General features: G+C 39.5%; 3 protein-coding genes across 5 annotated transcripts in view; 2 read left to right on the forward strand and 1 right to left on the reverse strand.

Moving 5' to 3' along the window:
- The first annotated feature begins 154 nt into the window (after positions 1-154).
- spcs1 (signal peptidase complex subunit 1) lies at positions 155-2,330 on the forward strand. Its single transcript, XM_058631182.1, has 4 exons — positions 155-307; positions 1,068-1,127; positions 1,223-1,309; positions 2,023-2,330. Exons 1-4 carry the CDS (start codon positions 272-274, stop codon positions 2,146-2,148), a joined length of 309 nt encoding a protein of 102 aa, XP_058487165.1. The 5' UTR covers positions 155-271; the 3' UTR covers positions 2,149-2,330.
- Positions 2,331-2,386: 56 nt separating this feature from the next.
- nek4 (NIMA-related kinase 4) lies at positions 2,387-11,015 on the reverse strand. 3 transcript variants are annotated; one of them, XM_058631178.1, is made up of 16 exons: positions 10,624-11,015; positions 9,602-9,868; positions 9,328-9,525; positions 9,130-9,237; positions 8,188-8,342; positions 7,832-7,979; positions 7,000-7,671; positions 6,880-6,927; positions 6,097-6,153; positions 5,821-5,985; positions 5,319-5,385; positions 4,649-4,776; positions 4,457-4,542; positions 3,378-3,595; positions 3,148-3,290; positions 2,387-2,917 (listed from the first exon to the last, which is right to left on the reverse strand). In XM_058631178.1, exons 1-16 carry the CDS (start codon positions 10,711-10,713, stop codon positions 2,819-2,821), a joined length of 2,649 nt encoding a protein of 882 aa, XP_058487161.1. In that variant the 5' UTR covers positions 10,714-11,015; the 3' UTR covers positions 2,387-2,818. The 3 variants fall into 3 exon arrangements, with proteins under 3 accessions (XP_058487161.1, XP_058487162.1, XP_058487160.1); XM_058631179.1 differs by having other exon boundaries at positions 4,457-4,545; positions 4,649-4,764; positions 10,624-11,014; XM_058631177.1 differs by having other exon boundaries at positions 4,457-4,545; positions 10,624-11,014.
- A 2,730-nt stretch (positions 11,016-13,745) lies between these two features.
- Positions 13,746-20,049, forward strand: part of camk1b (calcium/calmodulin-dependent protein kinase Ib) — a 105,687-nt gene continuing 99,383 nt past the window's right edge. The window contains exon 1 of the mRNA XM_058631358.1: positions 13,746-13,900. The gene's annotated coding sequence lies outside the window, so the exon portion shown is untranslated. The remainder of the gene's footprint in view (positions 13,901-20,049) is intronic.

Genomic DNA, 20,049 nt, shown 5'->3' on the forward strand with positions numbered 1-20,049 from the left:
GCATAACTCGGCAATACATATATCGTACATTAGCTTGGAGTCATTCTTAGAAGAGATCAGTTTTTTCCACGTTATCTTTCGTTTTAGTAGTCATTCCACATCTGACATAAACATTAGCGGTAACGGGACAGTCTGCACATGCGCAAAGAAGGGGTTTCTGTTACAGTTCGGTCGACGTATCTCTTTCAGACCGGAAGTTTAATTGCTTCAGTTTGCACTCGTTTGGACCAAACTGTTATAAGATTTACGTGTTTCATTTTTAAGTGAGACGATGCTGTCGATATTCAAGACCATACCTTCGCACATGGTAAGATTTAACTCGGTTGTGTTTTAATGTAGAGCTGTATGTTTGGGTGTGTTAGTCGCGTTTCATTTATGCTTTTTTTTTTAAGCTAGCATTAGCCGGTGGATGCTGTTGTGCTGTGGTTATAATGAGAACAGCTGCTAAGTATTTTTTAAATAACAAGTAGAGTTTTCATATTCAGCAAAGTCCCAAATCACATAAAACATGTTTTACATTCAATAATCAATCATTTAAATATAAGTTGTATGAGTATTTGGGGAATTTCCATGCAATCATTCGTGATGCATCATAATAATAGCCATTAATGCAGATGTAGTCTTTATTTGTTTGTTTGGTTGCACATTATATTTAAAGATGCCATAACTACTAATATAAAAGTTGAATGAATTATTAATTATATTTAAATCGGCATACTTTTATCCACACATGTTTATGTTCTCAGTAGGTACATGCTGTTTTAAATTATTTATTTGTTATATGGAGCAAATAACCCAGCAAATATCACATTGAAAAAACAGAGAGCTTGTTCTAATTTTCAAAAAACCTTGAAACTGATTTTCTCAGATTGAGGGGGGTAAAAAAAAAAAAGAAACAAAAAATAAATCAGCATCATGTATCAGCCATTGTGAAATAAAGATGACTAGATTTCAGTCCTGTTAAATTAAGCCAAAACGTCCAGAAAGTATCTTTTAAAATAAAGTAGTTTAGACTCATGGTGTCAGATATTGTACTCAAAATGTATTCTTATTTTATTGTGTTGCAGGATTATAAAGGCCAGAAGCTGGCTGAACAGATTTTCCAAGGAATAATACTCATCTCTGCGGTAGGTAACAACCTGTCATTATACATGAAATGTGGTACACATGTGCAGTAGCACTGAGTTTGTGATGACTTTTGACCTTTGCATGTTGTCTCCAGGTGATTGGATTCGTGTTTGGTCTGTTCGTTGAGCAGTTTGGGTGGACAGTGTACATTGTCTTAGCTGGCTTTGCCGTGTCCTCCGTGGTAAGTTTTTGCCATATATTGTTGAGGAAGTTATAATACTGTATATACTATGGATGCACGATATTGGTATCGGCAGATATTGGATTTAAAATGTATTATCTGATATCGGCAAACACTTGCCGATAGGACTAAATACTACAACAGTAGGCTTAATAGGCCGCTACTTCCTTGACATCTATGCTTGTGCCCTGTACAACTATTATTTTGTTTATTTTGCTCATTCAAGAAAATGTATATCTACATCTGCTGCGACACAAGTAGGCAACATATGATGTTAAAGAGAAAAAAAGGGCCTCTGCAGTTGGGCACAGTATCCGTTTTGCCCCAAGCACTCGATTATGAAGATTATGGTTGAATGATTTTAGGCAAAGTATCTACTGGTGGTTTTTAGGGCTGCAACTAACAATAATTTTCTGTCACTTATTTTCTCAGTTATTCGTAATCGATTAACTGGTTGGTTTTGGTTGAAAAATGTTGATCAGTGTTTCCCAAACCTCTCAAATATCTTGTTTTGCACACAAACCGCAATGATTCTGTTTTGATTTCTTTATTATATGGAACAAGAATCCCTTTAGACTTAGAAAGGCTTAGTAGGGTGACTAGGGTGCCGCATGTGGCCCACAGGCCATGAGTTTGCCACCTCTGCACTAGGATTTCTGTTAAAATTAACAGCCAACATTACATAACTTGCTTGTTTGTTTCCTTGACTGTAGTTGACGCTGCCTCCATGGCCCATGTACAGAAAGAACCCTCTGTCCTGGCAGCCTCCACTGCCAGAGATGAGCAGTGAGCCCAGTCAGAAACCTCAGGAGAGCACCAAGAAGAAGAAGCACAAGTAACTCGCATAACTCAAAATCAACTCAATTCAACTGTCCCTGCCTGGCTGTGAATACAACTTTTTACAATAATGCAAAATATTTCAAGCATTTAGGGTGAAAGCTTTGTTACAGTGTTTATCAGTCAATAATGAAATGCTTGTGTCCAAATAAACATCTGATGCTTTCTGCATCTATAAAGTGGATTTTTTTCGAAAACATTTCTTTAAAACAAGTTTGCATAAAATAACCGTAAACAAGAGAGAAAAAATATTGAGGATTTAATACAAATTAAAATGTTAATATCTACAATTAATCTACATTACAATATTTGTGTGTAAGAAAATACAATAGACCGAAGTGAGGCCGTAAAAAAAATAACGGGTGAATCAGTTATTGAGATTCTGTCTTGCATGATAAATAAATGAATATTCAGCAAGTAGAAAGTCCAAGTGCTGTAACATGACTTAAATCATTGCATAGGCATCCTGAAGGGTGTAGGCAACATGTCTGTACTGTGATACAGTGAAGAAAATTTACATCATTTTACATGCATGAGGATTGGTTTCTGACATACACATCCAAGTTTCAATTTATTCTGTCAAGTAAGAACTGTGAAAATGATTGCCTCCTTCTCACACGTAATATCAACAAAATGCAAAAGTGTGTCCTCTCGTGTTCACGCCAGCCTCCTCTAAACTTTGAAGGCGATATCCTCAAAGAATTTTAGTTGCCTGACCATCACAGCATACGCTTGGTACTTCTCGTCCCCCATCTGGTCACGAAGGCGTAGCTGTAGAAACAGGATGGAGAAGAAAAAAAACACGACTCACATTAATTAAGAAACAAAGGACAGATGAGTTACCTGCTTCAGATTCAGGCAAAGTGTAGGAAACTATTTACACTGAGCAGGTAAATAAAAGGTTGGTCTCAACATAAAGCTGGTGAGACTTTTGCACAGTAGTGTAAATCTGGGGCTGAGGACATATTATGTCTTTGGTTAGTTGCGTTTTAAAACCGTACTTCTCGTTTAGTGTCATCCTCCTCCTCCTTTTCCATGATTTCCAGCACTCTGTCCAGCAGTTTGACCCCGAGCCCTTTCACCACGTCCGTCCTCAGCTGTTCTATGGCTCTCCTGATCTTGGCTGGACCAGAGGTGGAGCCGTCTAAAGACACAGACTCGGTTAATAAACACAAGGGAGCTCCAAAATGGCTGCCTGGATAAGACATGACTAAAACTGAGTGTTTCTCACCCATTGGTATTTCACCAAGTGAGAAGTTCTCTGCTTCCTCTCGAGTCTTCCCATGAAGCACCAGGGTGTCCCTGTACTTCCTGTTCAGTTTAAACTCAGGCAACGCAGTCGAGCCAAATCTGCCTTTGTCCACTTCGTTCACATGATCTCCGACATCCATTCTCAAAGTCTGGGTCATCATGTGGACTAAGTCCTGCATCTCGCAGGATTCAGTTTTCCTGTAGACGATATATAAATATCATTTTTAATACTTTATTTCCATTTAGATCAACAAATAACATGAACTAGATTTAAACCTGGAAAAAGGGGTTTAGTTACACTTCGGAACACATTTTTCTGTCTGAACACAACAAATACCAGATACGTTGAACTGTAACCACTGATAATCCAACTAGGGAGGCAACTAATGATTATTTCATAATTGATTAATGTGTCGATTATCTTCTCAAAATCGAGTACATTTTGATCAGTGTTTCCCAAACATGGAAATGATGACATTCTCAAATGTCTTGTTTTGTCCACAAACCAACAATGATGATTTCTTTGTTATATAAAGCAAAGAAACCAGAAAATATTCACGAAGCTGAAAAACCAGAAAGCTTATTTTAATTCTTTAAAAAAAAAACGATTATCAAAAGAGTTGACGATCAATTTAGTAATCACTTAATCATCGATGAATAACCGTTGTAGCCCTACATCCGACCATCATGGTTTATTTTAAGGTTGTTGGAGGAAAGAGGATAACGTCCACTGTGGATCAATAGCCTGTGTGTTGTGTTCACTGTCCTGTCATTAATAGTAAACTCCAGTTCTAGACAGAAACACTAGGTTTTTTTTACTTGTTATACTCGACATCTATATATTATGTTTGCATTGTATTTTCAATTTTAAATTCACCAAATTTCACTCCATGTTTCACTAAAAGAACTTGAAATTACAAAGTAATTGACCTAACCAAATGTCACCAAAAATTCACTTCAGAATTTTTGTCCAAACCCAGGACAGGTGCTAACACCAGGTGTTAAAACCAGGTGTGGGCAGGATCTATAACAGAGTTAAAATGAACGTTCTGAACTCACCTCTCTCTGCAGTCTCCCTCTGAACGGTCAGTGGAGCTCGTGGATGAGCTGCATTCATCATCGTCTGACCTTTCCTCCGACTTCTCCTGCTGTAATGAGACACATCCCATGTTCTGCTGTGACAGAATTCTGATCCACAGTAAATTCAGTGAAACAGTAGCTCGTGAGGTATGCGCGATGGAGTGTATGTACCTTTGTGTTGCTCCCAGTCATTATGTCTGACACAGATCTGGTAAATGGATGGTAAAGCGAGTGCTCAGTCTTGGTGGAAGAGACGTCATAAGACGCTCGTCTCACAGCATCGACACCTGAGGAAAAAGCTTTAAAGTAAAAAAAACCAAAAACATTTAAGAGGGCTGGGCTGTTTCAAAAATCAATGGTATTATTTGTCGAATATGAGAGCTTGTGAAAGTAAAGCAGGGTTCACAGTGTGTTGAGATAACAGGAGGAGTTTCAAGATGCAATTTCATCACTTCTGGAAAAAAACTGTTTTAAAATCTCTTATAATGGGCACAAACATATCAATGTGATTTGGTATGTGTGTGCAGGGTCAGACACTCTACCATCAGACTAAGTTTCATCCGGATCTGATCCAGATTACTGATTTGGCAGCAATTTAAACTCAACATAGAAGTCCCATTTAGTTCCCATTCAGATGTGTATATCTCAGTGAAATCTTAACAGAGCAGGTAATAGCTATAAGCTCTAAGGTAATTCTGTAGTTCTATACAGATCCAGAAAATCTTCAGGATTCAAAAGGTTAAGAAATTCAGGTCCTTTGGGACAAATAAGGTTGTCTAATTCTTCTGGCAATAATGAAGTGCATATTGCTGATATCAGTCAGGAAAAAGACAGATGGTACCTGGTTGACAGGGACTCTCTTGGGATTGTCTCAGCCTCCTCCTCTCTCTGGCAGACAAAGGACGATCCTGAAAACACACGTACAGTTTATACAGACATAAGATTGACCTGATGTCAGTGGCATTGACTTCATGGACTTTGGCCATATCTTTCAAGTGAGAGCCACTCGGCAAAATCCTGGGAGACCCTGCACGCCAAAAGGGAGGAGCTTTGCTTACGTCAGGAGGGTCACATCGAAAAACCTAAGGTGCCATTAGGTCACATGGCCTGTCATGATGACATCCGTTGTATTTATGTTTTATACATTTATGTATTGTAGTGCATTTTGTGTGGTTGCAAACAAAATGACCCCTCTGGGACAAACATTGTTTTTCCCAATCACGCACAAAATGGTTGACACTTGAGTGATCCAGAGAATGTTGTTTAATTTAAGTTTGTTAAGACAGCGGTTCTTGAGCAGTAATGTAGCTGTAGGCTGTTAGTGAGAGTGTGAGCTCTCTCACCTGTGGCAGTAGGAATAATCCCTTCTTACAGGAGTTCACTGAAGCAGAGGTGACTGCCACGTCAGTTTTTTTGCTCTCTATGTTCCTCTTGCTCTTCTTCCTTGCTTCCACCGCTGTGGTCTGTGCAGGAGGTGGAGGTAAAGGTCTAGGAGCAGCAGCTTTAGACTAAAACACACACACAAAGAAAGATATTAGCGTTTTTTAAATTAATCGTGAATCTAAAAGGAATGATAACTAGGATTGTGTTTTCAGGAAATAAAGAAATGTTTCTCTTACGTGTGACATAGAGGGCTCTAATGAAAACTGTTGTGGAGTTTCCTCCATCTCAGGTTCCTACACAAACACAATAACATATTTTTTTTACCAACTGCGGTAAATAAAATCCAATAAACATAAAAGTGGTGATATATGCTTGGGTCGATAGCCAATACCTATATATAATTTATATATATATATATATATACACATTTTTCCCTGTGCCTGACTGCAGAGGTCATTTTGGTTAATTTCTCTTCTGTAGTGACAATAACATTATTTTTCATACTTTAGTCACAGCAGCTGATTATCTTCATTGTGCAGAATGAATAAACATCAAAAAAATTATAGTTGTTGTGGGTGTCATTTTAGAAGTCAACTTTAGTTAAACATTAGCGTTAGTTATAGTTTGTCATATCAGGGGATTTTAACGTGTTTGCCAATATCAGATATTACATTTTAAAGCCAATACTGACCAACACCGGTAACAAATCTATCTGTAATTTTTCCAATCAGGACAAAGTTTGCAACCAGTAAAACATTTTTATACTTACCTTTTTGGGGAGAAAGATTTATCAGTTAATAAAATATTATTATATATTAATCTGCCAATCGCCCATTTTGTTCTCAGACATTTTGCTAAGTCTAAAACCTTATCTATTCATCTAAAATGAGTTCTTTGATGTTGTTTGATGACCTGTTGCAGGCATAGAATGTAGATTGGAGAGACAGACCATTCAAGTTGTTCAATAACTGGTTATTGAAGTTAGTAATCACTAAACTGATTGTTGGACCTCTTCTTACCAGTGCTGGAGTAAATGGCTCTAACAGCTTTTCTGTGGATTCCAAGTTCTACACAGAAACAAAAGAAAGAAATTAAAACGGAACAATTCAAATTCAAATTCAGTTGTTCCCATCACTTACTTGAATGTCTGAGGTAAGTATGTGCAGTGCTGGAGTTCCCTTGAAAATGGTAAGTGTGTCCTTTTTATCGTCCATAACATTGGCTTCCTGCACAACTATGCTAATGTTTTCTGCATTAGATTTGTGTGTCGGGGAAAAAGCAGCTCCTTTCTCCCCTTCTAGCTCTGGCTCCAGCATTTCAGCCCCTTGAAGTAATTCCATGGTATCATCCTTATCATCCACATCTGACATCTGCTTCTCCACAAAGACGGGAAAAGTATCCCCGGGCTTCGGTGTGGCCTTTGGCCGAATGTCTAACGATCCGTTTGGCGCTTGTCTCTCATCTGCTGCTCTGCTGTTAACACCTGATACAGACGTCGGTGGAGGTTTGGCAGGTGATCGAGACGGAGAGGGATCCGGTTTCCCTCTTCCTTTGGCGTCTTTGTGCGAGCTGTGAGTCCCGTCATCATTTACTGCGCGGTGGCGCGGCACAACTGTCGGCGGCTTCTGCGACGGCCTCTCACTCTCCTGCTGCGGGACATCAATATTGATGTTGCTGACAGTAGCCATGGATACAGAGCTGCAGTGGAGAGCTGCGTCAGGTGAAGGGGGTTTGGGTGGCGGAGGTTTTTGGACTGGAGTGCAGTCGGTGACGCCGTTAGAGACTTTATGATGCTGTTGTTTCTCTTCTCTCTGAGGAGGCAGGTCAATAAATATAATTCTAGTTTACTATTAGATAAATATACACACGTATATGTCAAAGGTAAATACAATATAATTCATTCAGTAAATAAATATTAAATTCGGAGAAATGTGATTGAGAACCAGAATTGGCATTGGACCAATAACTCACCCGTTTCACCCTGACATGAGGTTCTGACTGAGGACTTGGCGGCTGCCTCTCAGGTTTTGGCTGAACTGACGCCGCAGACACAGATTCACAGTTGACTCTACTGTCACCACTGACACTCACAGCTTTCTTTCTCGACTTGGCAGTTTTTCTGGTGTGGAAAGAAACAAACGGAAATGTCTCTAAACAGCACAGATGTGTTTTCTAATACTAGAAGCAACAAAAAATACATAAATCCAGATAGTAACGAAGAAAATGATGGTAAAACAAAGTAAAACATAAACATTGTGTAATGATCTTGGCATAAAATAATGAACTTTTGATGAATAGCATGGAGTTTTGCTCTCAGTGACACATACTCTTTGGTGGCCTCAAGGAACATGGCGATTTGTTTTTTGATGTAAGGCTGCCGGAGGATAAGTTTGACGTCAGGTCTGTCTTCAGGCCTCTTACACAACATGCTCTTGATCAAATCTCCCAGCTGAGGATCATATCTACTGGGCATCTGAGGCAGCTGGAAACAGGGAAAGTGTTGTTATTATTCTTATTATTACGAATAATTACCAGTGTATGTTCCCATTATATTTCAATATGAGCTTGGATCCTAAAAACATCTGTTATACTGTTTACATGCAAACTTCAGACCTATAGACCTAGTTCAGATCTGGTATTAATCTGTCCTCAGTGATCCAATCACGTACAGATTGAGGTAATTTCAGGTTTGAGCCCCAATAACATCCATCCTGAATTTGGCCTCAGAACCAGTCACAAAAAAACACATTTGGAGATGGTTTGAGGACACATATCCACATTACAGCGCATCATGAATGTTATATGTTGTCCATAGGACAGATTTGGATCTGGCTCCTTAGCTGACATCCACTGATTTTTTTTTTTACACAAATCAGTGCCCATACATTGATTTATATGTAGCCACCACCACAATATTAACACCAACCACCATATCATTTCTTTCATCGATTATCTGTGCAGTCAGACTTGTTGAAATCTTAATTTTGTTCTTGCGAGCAGCCATGACAACAGTATGTGTTTGAATACTGGGAGATAGAAACCAAATCCAGTCTCATGTGGTCACACAAAATTCATAATTCATAAGGGTGTCAACAGTTGTAATAAATGCTCTCCAAATACAAACAGATCTTTGAGGATGGATGTTAATATAACAATGTGGTTTATTTTAAATAGAAAAGCACAAATAATTCGTAGAAAAACACAATACACTGTTCAATAACTTTTCCGCTGAACTTAAAGCTGAATTGCAGACTTGAAATGAAACTCACCTTTCCTTCAACTATTCGATAAACCAGCGAGTTCATGTCCTTGGCGTTGAAGGCGTGTTTGAGTGTGGACATTTCATAAACACAGCAACCCAAGGCCCAAACATCTGACTGAAGAAAACAAAACACATCCAGTGTGAAACAGTTTGCGTTCAGAAATGAACAGCAACATTACGAGGGCGGATAATTTTTATCAAATACCTTGTGGTTATAAGGTTTATTAGAGAAGAGCTCAGGACTCATATAGTATGGAGTCCCTATCAGTGTGCTGGCCATGTCATTCTGGTTCTCCAACACTCGCGCAATGCCGAGGTCCCCGACTTTGATAATATTGTTTTTTGTCAGGAAAATGTTCTGTGTTTTCAGGTCCCGATGGAGAATGTTCCTCTCATGTAGGTACTGAGAAGAAAAATATATTTTAAAAACCAGTGTAAAGGAAAATAACTGTGTCTGACGTCACGTGGAACTCGCGTACCTGGAGAGCCATGGCTATCTGGACAAACCACTCCACCACCTGCTTCTCAGACAGGAGTTCCCCCTTCTGCTGTTTGAGTCTATGGTAGAGGTCACCGCCCTCACAAAAACCCATCACAATGTACAGCTGCCGGTCATCTCCTTCCCAGGACTCCTTGTACGTCACGATGTTAGGATGTCGCAGCTGGGACAGAAGCTGCGCCTCCTGCTCTGCAGCACGTCGCTCCCGTTTGGAGGAGGTGGTTAAATTCAGCTTCTTGATGACATACTGAAACACACGGATAAATTAATATTTAATGATATTGAAGATACAGTATCTGTGTAAAATCCACTGCTTGTGGGACAAATGATTTGGAAAAGTATTGTAAAAGATTATTTCTAAAATCAAGGTTCCCAAACTTCTGGTTTATTTGCTCCATATATCAAAGAAGTCAGTACAAAAGAATAATTTTGGTTTGTGGACAAAACAATTTATTTGAGAATATCATAATCTCAAGGTCTGCGGAAACAGCAAATTACATTTTCAGACATTTTATGGACAAAACAATTAATCGATAAAATAATCTAAAGATTAATCAATTTCTGGGAGTTTTTTTCATCTTAAATGTGAATATGTTCTGGTTTATTTGCTCCATATAACAAATAAATCAGTGAAACTGACATTTGATGACACCATTAGTTCCATGTTTGGGGAACACTGATTACATTTTTTCTGAAATGATATGGACCAAACAATCAAGTAATCGATTAATCGACAGAATAACCCGATTGTAAAAATAATAATGATTATTATTATTATTAGTTAGACATGCACTTACATCGTAATTACGCGATAATGCGCATTAGGAAATCGTATAACAACAAATCTTAGAGGCTTCAGACGATTTCAGCTAACTCAGGCTAACTCTTTGTAGCATCACCGTCCGTTACTGAACGTAAAAAACGACTAAAAATGCGTTCGTGGCGAACACTTAACGTCAACTTTACTGCAACATGACTCGGCACGGTCTTGCCATGACTTACCTGTTTTCGGTCAGATTTATGTCTCACCAGGTTCACCTCTCCATAGCTACCTTTACCAACGACCCTGATGAACACGTAATTATTCATCATCCTTCACTTCGCGACGTAAGGCGACGTGTAAACGTGACACGCTCCTCCCCGCGAGGTTTTTACGTGTCGTCCCGCACCATCGTCCACGCGTGGGGACGAGATAGACGCACGGAAACTGTGGAGAAAAGTTGTGTGAGAGTCTGTGACGAGATTTTTTGTGAGCGCAGGAAATCAGCTCACAGACGAAGCTTTAGTTTTTCGTCACTAGGCAACTGGCGGCGGCTCAGCGCCAACGACGACGAGAGGGTCCTGCTGGACCAGAACACTGCTGCATTTGTACCACAGCGACACCCAGTGGCCACACAGAGAGACACAACTGTAAAGTGTTCTCAGCTTCGAGTACATTTGAATTTCACAGGGAAAATGAACTTGTTAGAACAGCATCTTAAACAAACTATAAGTAATTAAGAGTTTAGATTTTTTTCAAATCTAAACTTTTCAAGCTTGTACAAAAGCTAAATTTGTTTAGTAATCATTATTTCATAATTGTGTATTGTGGACTGAGCATTGTTTTTGTTTTATGGTTATTATTTTGTTAATTTTAAAGAAATATTGCTGACAATTACTGTCTATATCATTTTATTTTGGTATTTTTATCATGCATGAATAATAAACTAAACTAAAACACTGAAGCCCATTTTTAAACCAAAATAACTTTATTAAATCAGTCACAAAGTTGTCAAAACATCATCATTGATCATCTCTTTGCATTTGCGTGGACTGAATGTGTAACTTTGCGCACTTTGTTCACATTGAAACACTGACCTTTAAAATACAGCAGCTACAGCCTGTAAGTGCACATTGATTTTATGTGTGACTTCACATGCCTCAACAGCAGACTTTAAATCTGAAGGAGAGGTTCATGTAATCCAATAGAGGGCGCACTATACCACAACATGCTGACACTGCACGTCCATTATCTGCACACTGATTATCACTGGGTCGAGGTCAGGAGTGAGGAGAGAACAAACACCCATATTTATATATATATATATATATATATATATATATATATATATATATATATATATATGTATACATACATATACATACATACATATATATATATATATATATATATGTATACACACACTAACACCAGTCAGCCATGACCATTATAGCTTCTCTTTAAATCCTTAATGAGTATAACTTAATTTTTTTGTGCCTCATTAGTTTCCTCTTTTATTATGTAGTTCTTCCTGGTGTGTGTACCTTATAAAGTTTAACTTCCTGTCCTGATGAGTACCTATGTTCAATTATCACTGCATCCCTAGTGTATGTACTCTGTGTGCACCCCAGTGTCTTTGTCAGTTCACCCTGTTCATTACCTCCACCAAGGAAGTCATGTTGTAGCAACTTCCTACAGTTTTTGAAGAATTCATCTGAATATATGATTATCCAAGAGATTGAATCCCCACGGATGATGTCACAAATAATGATCACATTTTCAATAATTCCCTGTCTTTTATAATGTGCAAAATTGTAAATAAATAAAACCAAATTAATTTGATCCAGATTTTGGCAGCAATTTAAATTTAATTTAAATTCAGATGTGTATATCTCAGTGGTATCTGAACATATCAGGATGAATTTAATTATGTTTATGTAAAATGACAATATCTATAAACAGGTAAAGAAGTTATCTATAGGTTCAGAAAGTTCCTCTGGATTAAAATGCAGTTTCCCACAGACCAGCCAGCAAATATTTAACAGTCATTTTAGGTATAAAAACAACAGATTAAAGTGGTCTTCCTTTGTGCCAATAAGTAAAATAAACACATAACTCACATTAACTCACTAACTCATGAAAAGGTTATCTTAAGAAGTGACATGCTGTTCAAATGTATGCAAGTCAGGAAAGTGTACTAACAAGAATAGCAGGGAAAACCTGTGTGTTAATTTTTGTTGACTTTTTAGGAGCTTTTCTGGCATAAACACTGACCCTGTCAGGACCAGTAGTCCACATGGAGACCAAAACCTGGTCCTAATGAGGCAGAACCTAATTTCTGAAGAACTGGTTAAGTTTAGGGCTAATATGTGAATTGTGGTTAGGTTAAGGTTAGGGTTAGACATTAACTGGTTGGGTTAGGTTAGGGGTAACACTTTATTTATACAGTGCAAATGAATGGAAGTCAATGCAGTGTCCTCAGAAGAATAACTGTGCAAACCCCTGTGTGAGTGAGTGAGTGAGTGAGTCTTGTGGGGACCGATAAAACTTATAAACATTTTGTGAAGTGAGGACAATGTGGCAGGTCTTCACATTAAAGGCAGTTTATGAATTAAGATTTAGTCAGGTTAAGGGTTAAGATAAGACATTTAGTTGTGACAGTTAAGGCTAAATTAAGGGACTAGGGAATGCATGGTGCCTATGTGTGTGTGTATGTACTGTATATATACACATTTTTGTTGCCTCTTTATGATGTTTTCTGGTATAAAGACTGACCTTATCAGGACCAGTAGTCCTCATGGAGACCAGAACCTGGTCCTACATAAGGCAGTGCCTCAGTTCTGAGGAACTAGTCAAGAATAGTTGTAAGGGTCAGTCATTAATAGGTTAAGGTAAAGGTTAAGATTTTGGTTAAATTAAGTAAATATAGTGTCCTAACTAGAATAGCTGCACTAACCTGTGTGTGTGTTCTTGTATGTGTATGTTTGTGAGGACCAAACGGCAGTCTGTCCTTATAATTTTAAAGGGGTTTTAGTCCTGGTTTTTGGATAGAATTAGGTTTAGGTTAAGGGTTAAGATAAGGCAGTCGGTTATGATGGTTAAGGTACGGGTAAGGGGTTAAGGAATGTATAATGTTATGAGAGACCTGCGCGAGAATGTGTGTGTGTGTGTGTGTGTGTGTGTGTGTGTATGTTCACCTCCACGGCGGTTTGCGTCTTTCATCCTACTGTATGTACAGCACGCGGGGAGTCGCACGCGAGCATCGAGGCGGCGACCAATGGCGTCGCAGAACTGTTTACCTGTGTTCGGCAGCTCGCGCGCTGATTGGCCCGTGGGCCGCAATGACGTCAGGAGGAGTGCTCCTGCTGGTGAGGTTGTCAAGTACGGATTCAGTGTGAGAGAACGGCACACGGAGCTTGAGACTCACAGGAACACTCACACGCACACGCAGGAACAGTCAGGGACGGAGAGTGGACGCTTGTAGCCGGACACTGGAGCTCATTGACCGCCTCTTTTCAGGTAGGAGCGAGCGTTAGGGTCAGTTTTGACCCGGTCAGAGCTGGTGAGAAAGATGTCGGAGCGCGGTCTAAGTACCGCTGTTTTTTTTTTTACGTTTTAACAGCTCGTTTTCTCCAAGCCGCAGTTATCAGTGACAGTGACGTTTGGCGTCGTTAACATGATGTTTACTGTTTACTCTGTCAGTGTGAAGAGTAAACACGCACTGGACTCTCAGCTTGACTTCATATTTATTTATTTATTTATTTATAAAGTGTGTTGTTGTAGGAGTTAGCATGAGTCCTTCACTGGTGTCATGGAGATAAACCTCCTCTGATACCAGTCTTCATGCCCGATACTAAAATCACAGCAGTCCCGATTTTCCCTCTTTTAATAAAAAGTCATATAACCGGTGGAGCCACATACTCTGCTTTTGTGTTTGACTACAGACTGTTTTGGACTCAGGCTCTGTAAAAATTTCTGTCAGAAAGTATGTAAAACAAACAAATTGTGTTATTAGTTTGTTAGTTTGTACGCCCTAAACAAATGAATTAAGAAAAATAATTAGTATATATATGACAAGGTAGTGTCATAAAATATATCATTAAGGAAGCTGCAGCACAAAACCTAAGGGATGAAAAATGCTGCGTTTTATTTACGTCGGAAGTCGGAACTGCGTAGCAACATGTCTGCAGATAAAAATTAAACAGTACTATGTGTTTGACACTATTAAGGGTAAAAGAAGCAGTGTTTATTTGGGGGCAGCCAACTTGGAATCCTAACTCAGGGTATGTGAGGTCGCTCCAAGTTCTAGAGTTGGAAATCTGAATATTGGGAGAGTCCCGAGACCTCGGAAATTCTGAGTTGCAGCAAAAGTCACGTGTCACTGGCACATCACAGCAGAAAGAGATAACGCACCATTTCTGGTGTGGTCCATTTACATCAGAAATCAGAACGTTAAATGAATTCCTTACGAGAAGTCGGATAAAAACATGGATGCAAGCTATTGTTAGCCACTGGTCGCAATACTGCTGTAGCAACATGTCCATGTATTGAACTAGAATGGTACAGTGTGAAAAAGTGACTTAATTGGAGCTTTTTTCTTCAGCACGGCTGCACAAAACTGCACCAAACTTTGTTTTATAAGCGACACACACAAACTAATGACTAATGACTTGTAAAGCAGTTGTTTATCGGTGTACTCAATCATTAGAATCAGTTAATTCAAAAGATTTATTCAGTACTTACTGCATGACACTGAACTGAAATACGGCGGCAAGTTGAACATTGAGATTTTAATAAATTCCCTTGTTAAATGTTGGTGATTAATGAACATTTTCTTGATTTGTAAGTATTTTTAATTGATTTACAGTTCGGAATTGTTCGGTTTGATTCTTGTGACGTCACGCTCATGACTCTTCCAGTGAAGACACTGTCTGACAAGTCAGTGGCTGGCAGTCTGTCGATGTCACATTTAGTATAGAAAAGACGTGCCGAGTAAAGCCACTGTGTAGTGGAAAATCGTCAAATGTGAAACAAATAAGACAGAGGTGTAGTTAAAAGTCTGTAAATGTCTTTACGAATGGCAGCCATCTTGGGGTTCTATATTGGGGCTTTAATTTTCCAAGTTGAACTGGAATGCACGTTTTACTTAGTGGCACTGATACACTGATAGATTTTGCTACTTCCTTTTATGTTAAAGCTTTAGTGCATCACTTGTATTGATTTTTGTTGGTATTATTATTTTGCCATAATTTTGCTCCTGAAGAGTAATGATGTAACATTATTTGTATGCTGTGTCATTCATGTAAGAACAGGCTCTGTCAAGCAAAACTATCAGACCTGACTGAGGGACTGCATTTTTTAAGTAGAATTATTCACTTCTGAAACGTTTCATTTTGATTTGAGACATACTCTGACATGTTTGCAGTCGTCCCACTTGTGCATTGTTGCCGCTCTGCTTGTCTGTCTTGACATAAAACATGACATTAGAACTTAACACCACTATAGTGACAAACACAGAGAGAGTCATGTGGAGCTGATAGACTGTGTGACTCTCTTTCATTTGACTATGAATGCAACAAACATTTGTTTACATTTGAATGTTAGCACTGCAGTTTTAAAGTAAGTCCACATAGCTTTTATGATCACTGTAGTGTGACAGACATTTGCATTCTTCTATTAATTCTGGTCACATGACTGTCACTGCCTGTGCTTAGTAAAACATTGATGTGTTATTTAGGGTTTTTGGATCTTATTCTGTTATCCAATTCAGTGATTTTGACCAGGATGGGACTAGTTCCCCGTTACTGAATATCGTATGCACTCATCGTTTCTCTGTAAAACTGATGCTGTAGTTTGAAAGATGAGATGCTAACACGTCATATTTTACTATTTACTACAACACACAATGTTATCATGCAATTAGGGCTGAAAAATAAATCTAAATTTTATCGCTATCACAAAACAGCTTACTGCAATTTTCAAATTGCAGGAGGTGCAATAAGCCAAAAGAGTGTCAAAATATAATTTTAGATTGTTGTCTATATCTTATCTATACACATCTTATTCTACAGACTGAAGAGAACATATTTGTTTCTCTCAGATCTGCAATTATCACGCTAATCATGAATGGGGAACATTTTAATGGTCACAATACGGGAGCCTACATCTACTCCATGTCCATGGTTCTCAAACTGTGGTACGTGTACCACCAGTGGTACGCAAGCTTCCTCTGATGGTACTTGGAGGAAAATCAGAAATACTGTATACTACTGTATACACCAGGGTATGTGATCGGAGTGGAGCTGAGGAATTTTGACCAGACTGTGTAGAAAATGAAACATATAACATTTAAAAAAAAAAAATAATAATAATAATTCGAGTCTCTCGCTCCGTCTTAATGTAATCTCACCATACCAGTGTGTGAAGTATATGTGAGGAAGAGGAGGGAGCGAGATGATGAGAGAGAAACATTTTTTATTGGGAGTTTGAGAACAACAGTACTAAGTAATTCCAGCAAAGCTTTAATTCGACTATTAATCGATTACTAAATTAATTGTCAACTATTTTGACAATCGATTATCCAGTTTTAGAGTTGTTTAATAATTAAAACAAGTTTTCTGATTTCTCAGCTTCTTATGTGTGAACATTTTCTGGTTTATTTGCTCCACATAACAAATCAATCATTAAAACTGAAAAATGTTGGTTTGTGGGCAAAACAAGACATTAGAGAACATCTTAATTTTGAGGTTTGAGTAACACAATCAACATTTTCTGACATTTTATGGACCAAACAAGATTAGATTAATCTAGAAAATAACTGACAGATGAATAGATCATGCAAATATTGTTAGTTGCAGTCCTATATTTAAGATGATTGTTTTCCACTTAAAACGTTCACAGAATATTTCTTAAAGGGGACATATTATACCCTATTTCCCCCATTAAAATAGTTCCCTGGTGTCCTAATGAACATGTCAGTGACATGCTTTGGTCAAAATACCATAAGGATGAAGAATCATAGTAGTTCAATAACCCTGCTAAACCCGCCCCTTTCAGAACGCTCGGTTTTCGTGCAAGGTCCCTTTATATGCAAATGAGACACAGGCAAACACACACCCACTTCTTCCAGGGGGTTTCTGATTTGTCCTCTTTACAGCTCTATTCGTCTCCCCCTCCCTCCACTAGCTCTCTGACAATATCAACATGTCAGCGAGAGTGCCGTCACAGGAAGAGACGTCCTACATAAGGATCGAGCCGAACACTGTCCAACTGTAAATCAGTTAAACAGTTAAACTGTATGTTGCTGTATCAGATCGTGTGTTCGTGTGTTCGCACCACTTCACATCATACTGCAAACAGCGGTCGCCGCATTTAGTCAGGGGACGTATTTCACCGACGTACAAACACACACATTGTTAAGAAAAGATCACATAGAGCTCATAACTGACCATTCTGACACGTCCTAATTAAACATATTTGTTCAGTACGTCCTCCATGACCGGAGCACAGACTCAGTCTGATACAATCACATAAAGCAGCTGTTTATGCAGCTCGCCGCTGACGATCAGCGGTGCTGCACTCTCTGTGCAGCGGTGCTACACTCTCTGTTTCACCGATAGCCTAAACTGCCGCTGGCGATCAGCTGATCGCCACCGCTGATCGCCAGCGGCGCGCTGAATAAACTGTATGTTGCTGTATCAGACCGGAGACCTCACCACCGCTGACCAGCTCCGGTGCTCCGGCGAGCTGGCGATCAGCGGTGGCGATCACCGTGTAACGCGCCACCGCTGATCGCCAGCGGCGCGCTGAATAAACTGTATGTTGCTGTATCAGACCGGAGACTGTGCTCCGGAGACCTCACCACCGCTGACCACCTCCGGTGCTCCGGCGAGCTGGCGATCACCGTGTAACGCGCCACCGCTGTATCAGACAGTCTCCGGTCTGATACAGCAACATACAGTTTATTCAGCGCGCCGCTGCCGATCAGCGATCGCCAGCGGCAGTTTAGGCTATCGGTGACACAGAGAGTGTAGCACCGCTGCACAGAGAGTGCAGCACCGCTGATCGTCAGCGGCGAGCTGCATAAACAGCTGCTTTATGTGATTGTATCAGACTGAGTCTGTGCTCCGGTCATGGAGGACGTACTGAACAAATATGTTTAATTAGGACGTGTCAGAATGGTCAGTTATGAGCTCTATGTGATCTTTTCTTAACAATTTGTGTGTTTGTACGTCGGTGAAATACGTCCCCTGACTAAATACGGCAACCGCTGGCCGCAGTCTGATGTGAAGTGGTGCGAACACACGAACACACGATTGCTGACTTTATCCGGCACATTAGCTTCATATATAAAATCCTCTGTAAAACACTGTGCTCCACTGTGCAGCCACCAACAGCACACTTGTCCCGCCACGTTGACATAATACCGCTCTTCCTCCCTCGCCTGCACTCTGGCAGGGACAAGGTGGAGCTAAGGTGGAGCTTGCGAAGTAAACGTACTGGTGGGGCGGTAACATTCGCGGTGAAATGCGCATGCTGACGTCATAAGCGCAGGGAATTCAACATCGAGCGTTTTATCGCCTATACTTACACTAAGGGGAACCACGAAAACATGACTGAGTATTGTTTTTCCACACTTTGGCGACTGGTAGGGCCCCCAGAGTCCCAAATATCAGTATTAAAATGGTTAAAAAGTTGATTTTGCATAATATGTCCCCTTTAAGACATTTTTTAACTTCACAAAATGTATATTCCTTTGTGTGAATACGAATATAACAAAGGTAGCACAGACTGAATGCTCAGTCTATTTTAAATCTTAATTAATGTTAATTGGAATAATTATTTTGAATCACCAATATTTTGGTCATTAAAGAAAGTTTTATGCCCAGTGCTCTGTTCATTTATTTGAATAAATATCAGTAATTCATGTCTTCATTGTATGTTATTATTATTAATCCTAAGAACATAAAAGGTTTTGTCGGTAAACATGACATGTCATTTTCCACTGCTGTCCTTTCCAGTGCCTGAAGTATTTTTAGTTTCTCATTTAGTCTTCCCCATTTCTGTTGATCTATTTCCCTTTCAACTCTCACTCTCTCTTTCTCTCTCGCACGCACGCACGCACGCACGCACGCATGCACGCACACACACACACACACACACACAGAGGTTTGCATAGCTATTTTTCTGAGGACACTGCATTAACTTCCATTCATTTGGTAAGCCTAAAGAAAGCAATATCCAAACCGTAACCATAACCAGTTAATGCCTTACCTTAACTTTAAAAACATTTCACACAAACATTTCAAATCTCAGCCCTAACCTTAACCAGTTCCTCAGAAATTAGGTTCTGCCTGATTAGGACCAGGTTTGGGTCTCCATGAGGACTACTGGTTCTGACAGGGTCAGTGTTTATGCCAAAAAAGAGGCAACAAATACAAAAGTACACACACACGCACACACACACACACACACATAACCCTGGATGTTTATAGGATCATTCCGCTGATCAATTAAAAGCTCACTTTGAGAGGAGATTTGCTGTGCGTCATGGACAGCAGCTGACCAATCAGACAGCTGTTAGTAAATCTCTCTGTCAGTCATTCAGGAAGCCAGTCGGAGCACAGAGGCACCATCATATCAGGCAGTTGATGCTGTTGGTATATGAG

This window comes from Solea solea, chromosome 6, assembly GCF_958295425.1.
Source record: "Solea solea chromosome 6, fSolSol10.1, whole genome shotgun sequence".
NCBI lineage: Eukaryota > Metazoa > Chordata > Actinopteri > Pleuronectiformes > Soleidae > Solea > Solea solea.

Bases quoted from the DNA above. Each gene is read 5' to 3' on its own strand.
- nek4 (XM_058631177.1), bottom strand. From the start codon at position 10,713: ATGATGAATAATTACGTGTTCATCAGGGTCGTTGGTAAAGGTAGCTAT. The intron at 7,980-8,187 runs GTATGTGTCACT...TTTCCACACCAG, and splicing joins TTCCTTGAGGCCACCAAAGA to AAAAACTGCCAAGTCGAGAA. The intron at 7,672-7,831 runs GTGAGTTATTGG...CTGCCTCCTCAG, and splicing joins CTCATGTCAGGGTGAAACGG to AGAGAAGAGAAACAACAGCA.
- spcs1 (XM_058631182.1), top strand. From the start codon at position 272: ATGCTGTCGATATTCAAGACCATACCTTCGCACATG. The intron at 1,128-1,222 runs GTAGGTAACAAC...TGTTGTCTCCAG, and splicing joins GAATAATACTCATCTCTGCG to GTGATTGGATTCGTGTTTGG. The intron at 1,310-2,022 runs GTAAGTTTTTGC...CCTTGACTGTAG, and splicing joins GCTTTGCCGTGTCCTCCGTG to TTGACGCTGCCTCCATGGCC.